General features: G+C 30.8%; 1 protein-coding gene across 1 annotated transcript; it reads left to right on the top strand.

Moving 5' to 3' along the window:
- Nucleotides 1–4,066: 4,066 nt before the first annotated feature.
- LOC139494446 (ankyrin repeat domain-containing protein 34B-like) lies at nt 4,067–4,444 on the top strand. Its single transcript, XM_071282608.1, has one exon. It carries the CDS (start codon nt 4,067–4,069, stop codon nt 4,442–4,444), a length of 378 nt encoding a protein of 125 aa, XP_071138709.1.
- The last annotated feature ends 3,447 nt before the right edge of the window (nt 4,445–7,891 follow it).

Here is a 7,891-nt window from a genome sequence, read left to right as displayed (position 1 = left end):
AAAATCATATTTCACTCGGGCAGAGCCCTCGTGAAATATGAATATTCTTTGGTGAGCAAATCTTCATCACTCCCTCAGGCACGGGAAATAAATGAATAGAATTGTCTTTTGAAAAATTGATATTCACTTCGGTTAACGACCGAAAGTAAATGTATATCATGGAAATTGTTTACCAAAACTAATTGTACATTACACGTGTTTTACTAAATTTATTCACATAAATAAAGTCAGAAATAGTATACTGAGGTTCGAAATTGATAAATTGAGAAAAAAAAATCCGGGTTACAAACTGAAAATGAGGGAAACGCATAACATATAAGAGGAGAACTACATTGAAATGTAACACACACAGGAACGAACTATAATATAAGAATGGCCATTTTCCTGACTTGTTACAAGTTATTTTAAGAAAAAAATGGTGGGTTAAACCTGGTTTTGTGGCATGCTAAACCTCCCGCTTTTATTGCAATGTTAAATATAACATTAAAATGACAATAATAAATGGCAGGATTACATTACAAATGAATGGGAGAACATATAGCACAGAGAAACACACGAATAAATGCAAACAAAAGGTACAAGGTTTAACATTTAATATGCCAGACGTGCGTTTTGTCCACACAAGACTAACCAGTGACGCTCAGATGAAAAAAGTTCGAAAGCCAAAACAAGTACAAAGTTGAAGAGCACTGAGGACCAAAAGTTCAAAAAAAATTGTGACCAATACGGCTAGGGTTTTCTGCCTGGGATAAGAACATCCTAGCCGTATTATGATAATTCATACCCCTGCAAGCAGTAAATTTTATAAAATGACTATATAATAGATATACAAGATAAAACCGAAGTGGTGACTAACTACAGAACAAAAACGGATAGATTACATAAACCAGCACATAAAAATACACCACCGAGTTAGCCAAAGCCATCAACGCACAAAGTGACGTCACATTTGAATTTCTAAAAAGATTTCCCAAAAGTAAAATAGAATTATGATATAATTCAAGATTAGGACTGTAAGACTGATATAACATTTATAAATAACAATGAAAATTACAATACTAATTAATATCAAATTGTGGTAGTAATTAAATAATTAATTGTAATATCTAACTGTGTCGGTATTTCTTCTGAATCAAACTATAACCTAAATGTATCGTATGAATTTCGTTGGTCCAAACTAAAATTCACAAACGTTAAGACAATTGACTAAATGTTAAAGTACTCGATGTTTTGCGCGGTGATTATACTTTTTTTTTCGGCAGCTGAATACGCTTTGTTCTTCAAAATCCCATTCATATAGAAAACCCTACTAAAGTTTTATCAATATGGAATAAACTAAGCTATATCTCCTGTTGTCAAAAAACTAAGACAATGTTTTGATTGTACATACATATGACAATTTCGGACGAACTTGAAGAATCGCGAACAACTAGACTTTCACATGAAAATAAGGATATGTTGGATATACATAAGCAGTTTGCTTTTTAACAGCCCACCATTTGACTCACCAGATAGTTTGCGCAACCGTTTTGTAATATTCATCGAACATGAGGATTGGATTCAAAATATACACTACCATCTGACTGTGAGTATTTCTACATCCTACACAGTCAAACAGACGCCCAAATTGTGCAGGCGTTTTACAGTTTAAATGGGAGATAAGTGAATAAACAAAAGTTATAATTTACAACAACAATATTCAAGCAAACCGTACGTCATGGGTAAAAGTTTTACTACGTAATAGCATCATAAAATAAGTAAAAATGTGATATTTATGTGACCTCTCTTCAGTATTTATTTTTAAAATGTTATACCTTTTCTTTAACATTGATACATTTAATGACTTTTTGTTGTGTCGTTAGCGTCAATATATCGTGTAAACAGGATAGTCTTGACATCTATATCAAATAATTTAAAACAGATAAAGAATACAAAAGAATCATTTGGACAGCTCAATTGACCGTTACAGAATCTAAACAATCATGGGTAATTTCATTGTTCGTACTCCAGAATGAAAAAAAATGTCACGTCATTGGTTAAATTTCCATTGTGTATGACATTTCTAACCAATCAGGACGTTTTGGTGTACACTTTTGAAAATATTACCCAAAATGCATTAGATTCTGAAACGGCGAATTACAAGTGAATGTTTTTTTGATGTATCAAACAGATCAAATCTTGTTGTGTGGTTGCTGTAGAAAGTGTCTAATTGCTTGTTATGTATGCCGTTATATTGAACAGTCATTGATTATTTTGCATTTGAGGAGCATTCTGACAAAAAAGTTAAATATTTCTATTTCTTTTAATTAAGGTTGATATAAATCCACTGTATCTGAACTTTGGTTGAAAGTTGTATCATTGGCAAGCAAACCATGCACATTTGCATATTTCTATAGTTACATCTTATTTGGAAGAAAATGTGCATTTTTGTAGTAACACAAAAAACCTCATGAAATTTTAATATTTGAAAGAAAGATTCATATTTGTATACGATGTCGATGTAAAGCCTAGTCTTTGGAAACTCATATCATACGTATTCATCAAGGATGTTTTAATTTTTTAACCAATAAATATTAAACAGTTTTATGATTCTAAGATAATTGCGTTTTTGTCTGTTTGTCTTTTTCTTTTTTAGTCATGTTATGTTTAAAAGTTCAATGATTTTTTTTATGATTTATTACATAAAGTAAGAGACTGACAAACAAAATTCAAATACCAGATCACATTTCAAAGATCATTGTATTATACATCTATCCTCTTGAGAAAATAATGAATGCCTCACATGTGACATTTAATCTGGAGAATCGAAAATTCGTTTCCATGATAATTTGAAACTTTATTTAAAAAAAATCAATTAACATATACAATAAAAATGACAATGGCTTATTTATTTAAATATGACAAGTAAAGAAGTGATTGATAAGATGACACTTAAATGTGATTGTAATCAAAAGTACATGTATGTCCTTGTCAAAGTTTCCAAACTGGCACAGACGATTTAGTATGTCATTTGTATTGTTATTAGTTCCAAATTATTCTTGATATTAATTCAAAGTTTAGAAAATCATATTCTTCAGATCAAATGTTATATGTGACGTATTAATCTCAACAATATTATTGTTTAATTTTAACATGTTTAATGGTATTTAAGACATGTTTATAGTAATCAAAGGTACCATGATTATGATTTACTTCACCGACGCGCGTTTTGCCACTGTTTAGTTTTGTGTAGACAAAACACGTGTTTGTTGTATCAAATGATATGTCCAGCATTTGTGACGATTTATTCCGTAAATACTAGATATATTTGCCATTTGATTTTGATATTTGAAAGGACGATTCATATTTGAATACGATGTTGATGTAAAGCCTAGTCTTTGGAAACTCACAGCATACGTATACAACTAGAATGTTTTAATTTTTTATACAATAAATATTAAACAGTTGTATGATTCTTAGATACTTTCTTTGTAGCGCATCGAAAGACAAATTTGTCTCATATGACTTAAATTTTAGCATTGTTTCTTTTTTTTTTCGATGCAAAACTATTTAATTTTCATAGGATTTATCAAGCGTTTCATCAATTTGTGTTGTGTTTATTCACGTTTTTAATCACCATATGCACCAATTCAGGTTTATAGTATAGTATGCGTGATTTTTTTTGGACAAGTCTGTATAAGGGTACTCAGATGTTTTGTTCTGTTAGAAATTTTGAATAACAAAAATCAGAATTTTTTGATATTGCTTTTTATGATTATGCAGATATTCAATCTTCTTTCTATGATATCATTAGCTTTTTCTTCTCAAGATATATTTGTAAAAAAAAGATAACCAATAGCTATAGCAAAATTAACATTATGGAATCATCTACTTCGTGAATAAATTTAGTGTGAAAATGAATCAACAGCGGTAATTTGCATCTAACCAATCGGCAACCTTTCACGATATGACGTTATTGATCACAACATTTCAAATTACTATAAAGTACCTAAGAGCAATTGTTAACTCATACCTAGAAAAGAAGCTTCAGTATAACAATATATCCTTCGATAACTTTCAAACAAAAATGGAAAATAAGTTATTATGGGCATTGGAATCTGGAAAATTTAAATTGGCTAAAATTTTGATACAAGGTGGACATGACGTGAACTTCTGTACAGACGCAGGAACCTCGCCACTGATGATCGCATGTAAATTATTTACACGCGATCAGGACGTTCACGAGAAACTTGAGATAATTTCCACACTACTAGCAAACAAAGCAAATATAAATGCAATAGACAATAAAGGACGAACAGCGCTGGCGTATGCAATGCATGCAAGATGTAAAGCAACAATTCAAATGTTGAAAAACAAAGGACTCTTTATTACAATAGATGCCAAGATGAAAAGAATGGAAGGAAGTGATAAAAAGATTTGGAACAGTTTTGACTTGGAAGAGTAGTTATCATTTAAACGACGAGACTTTTAAACACATCAAGATGTATTAATTGACAAGACACGAACTTTAGTATATCTGTTAAATACAGAGTTGCTTCATTTAAAGAAATCGCATTTTTACTGACTATTGAAACAAATAATTGAAATGGCACTGAGTTCATGGAAGTGAAAGAGCGATCTGGTTTTCAATAATGAATATGAACTGGTGAAGAAAGAAGGACACATATGTTCTATGAACTCAAAGTTCTAACGTTGTGTGTAGATATTTTAGCGAGCTAATTATGTAGAACTAAGTCACTGTTATCTTACTCACGATCTGCGAGTTTGGTAAACATACAAAGATGAATTGAACCTTTTGAGAAATTGAATAAATGAAATAAATCGATAGGGTTATTTTGTTACTTTATATTTTTTTATTTTAAGTGTTTTATATCATTTTTACCATCGAACTTTAGCTAGTTTTTTTAATTGCTCAATCTTTTTTTTTCAATAAAGGGTTTCATGAAATCATTTTTTGGTGTTTTTTTAATCCAAGGTATTGTCGTCTGTGTGATAAGCAATTGGTTTTTTTTCTCGAACTGATCACACTTCTCTATAAATATATGTGTATTAAAATGAATGACCTTTTCAGGACAAACTGTAAATATCAAGGATGTCAAAGTTGCTAGACAATCTCCCTGTCTTTGCGTGAAAAAGAACAATTGATTTGCTGAAAATGTAAACTTAGTAAAAAAAGTGTAAATAAAAAAAAAGGATTGACACATGATAACGAGATGTGGTATTATTGCCAATAAAAACTATTCTTATACGAGAGTTTAAATAATATGAATGTAATCAGTACGTCATCCTTTTCAGAACAACATTAGTACAAACTGTAAAAGTCAAGTCTGTAAATGTTTCCCGTTGTTTGTACATTTGAACATGCTGTAAAAAACAGGACGTACACATATATTATCTGTGTGTGTGTACACGCACCCTGTTTTGCTCCTGTTTTAAGTTAATTTCTCACGTACTGATTGTTTCCCTGATTAGTCACTTTCATTGATGTACGTGAGTTGATCATCACTAAATTAATGTAACCTATATATAGTTTGATACGCATGAATAGCTGTATGTCTGTTTCATCTATGTTTTTGAGCAGGGACACTTTAACACTCTTTTGAAATTTCAGTACAATGACGTTTACCACTGAATAAAATTGGAATCGTAGAGGGATTATGACCATTAGATATTCCTGTGGATTTTAAAAAGTAAATATGAATATAATAGGAATTCAGATGTAACTTCTGCAATGTTTTAAAGGAAGTGGACCAAAGAGAGTGTTATAAAAGTCTTCCATTTGTTCATCTACCTTTTATGAAATTTTGCAAAAAAATTATCATAGTTAAAGTTGTCGTTAGATTAAATAATTTTCTATTTTAATATTTAACAAGGTATAAAGAAGACCTAATTTGGATCCACTGTATGTTTGGAAAAATAACAATTTAATAAAACCCTAAATAAGGTTCCGCTGCTGGTTCCTTGTAACACAATGATGACTGCTGTACCCATATTTTGACTATTTTATTTATGATGTCTGTTTAGTTCACGCATCATTGTAAATATAACGGAATTTGATGAGACTGTCGTACAAAGTGAGAGGTTTAGCGCTATAAAACCAGGTTTAATTAACCATTTTCTACATTGGAAAATGCCTGTACCAAGTCAGGAATATGACAGTTGTTGTCCATTAGTTTTTGATGTGTTTTGTCATTTGATTTTGCCATGTGTTCAGGGACTTTCTGATTTGATTTTCCTCTGAGTTCAGTATTTTTGTGATTTTATTTTATTTGTCTTGAAACCATGGCCAACTCGCACCATTCAAACACTCTCACTAATTCTTCAAACTTGCATCACTTTATCAAACTTGATTAAACCTTATTATACATGTGTATAATGTTATATATAGAAATCAAAGTTGATGTGTATTTATACGTTCCAAAAAATATTCGAAAAGAATACAATAGTTAACAAAGGTACCAGAAGTATAATTTATACACTTGACGCGCGTGTTGTCTACATAAGACTCAACAGTGACGCTCAGATCCAATTAGTTCAGAAAATCCTTATTTTTTTTGAAAAATTAAAGTTTTTTAATAGAAAATTTAATCCTATTTTAACCATACCAAATTAGCCAACTTAAGAAATCAAATAAATATACATAAAACTAATCGAAGGGCTTACATAAAGGCAACAGTAGTATACAGCTGTTTAATATATCATCAATTGATTAAACGAAAAATGTCTGGGTCACAAATCAAAACTTAGGGAAACACATCAACTAAAAGAATAAAAAACAACGGACCAAAACAATGAACTGTAATAAAAACAAACGCAAATATATATAGAAACTGACAATTTTAATAACGATTGCAAAACTCCTGACTAGGTACAAGACATTAGTAGAAAAACTGGTATGTTGAACCTGGTTTCATGGCTAGCCAAACCTCACCCTTATATATATATGCCAATGAACAATATACACTCAAATGACAAAAAAATGAAAACAACACGTTTAATATTCTCATGCGTTCAAAGCGCTTTTCTGGATTAGCTCCATCAGGAACGCTCAAGGTCAAACCTTTGAAACCCGAGGGATGTTTACGTTTCGAGACATTTGAAGAGCTATATGACAAAAATACCTAAAACAAATAGCCAAATTCATCTAAGGTCAACTTTGCCGAGGGAGTTGAACATAACGTTTTAACACCACTGGTGTATATTAGAAAAAAAGTTGGTATCAACTAAAATAAACTCATCATGGACATCAGGCTTAACAGTTTGAACGCCATTCTTCTACAAAAGACTGATCAGTTAAAAACCAAATAATGTACGATAAATCGGAGATTGATGACCTGTTTCTTCGAGAGGTTTTCCCAAATACATCAGAAAAATATATACCTGCGGTAGAAAATTAGAAGACTTTCGAATAAGTTATACTGCAACTAGTTGGGATTATTTCCTCAATAAAGTAATTAACACAGCTATGTTTTGTCAATGTTAATTTCATCTTGAAACCCTTTCTCTACAATCAGGGAACATTAAGGGATGAAAATAAGTTTGACATTTGTGTTACAACTGAAACAGCTATCAATGCATTACTTGAAGTTGCAGCATAAAAATAATATAAGGTCAATATAATAAAAGAATTTTTTTTTTTTGTATTCGGCCCTCGCCCTTCCATAGTTTCTGAGCCTCATACAAAAAAGTTCATATTTTTCTGACATTAACCTGATATTGTATATGTATCCTTCTTCATTGTCTCAAAAGGATTAGCATGAATTAAGGAGAAGGGATATAATTGATAAAGAGACAAATATTCACTACAGTTCAAATGATTTGATTCAATCAACTACTTACTTTTGTTAGGACAGTTTTAGTAAAAACTGTAAACACCAAGGCTGTCAAAATT

This window comes from Mytilus edulis, chromosome 11 (genome assembly GCF_963676685.1).
Source record: "Mytilus edulis chromosome 11, xbMytEdul2.2, whole genome shotgun sequence".
Taxonomy (NCBI): domain Eukaryota; kingdom Metazoa; phylum Mollusca; class Bivalvia; order Mytilida; family Mytilidae; genus Mytilus; species Mytilus edulis.
This window is presented reverse-complemented; position numbering and strand designations above follow the sequence as displayed.

Coding starts and splice junctions, on each gene's coding strand:
- LOC139494446 (XM_071282608.1), top strand. CDS start 4,067: ATGGAAAATAAGTTATTATGGGCATTGGAATCTGGAAAATTTAAATTG.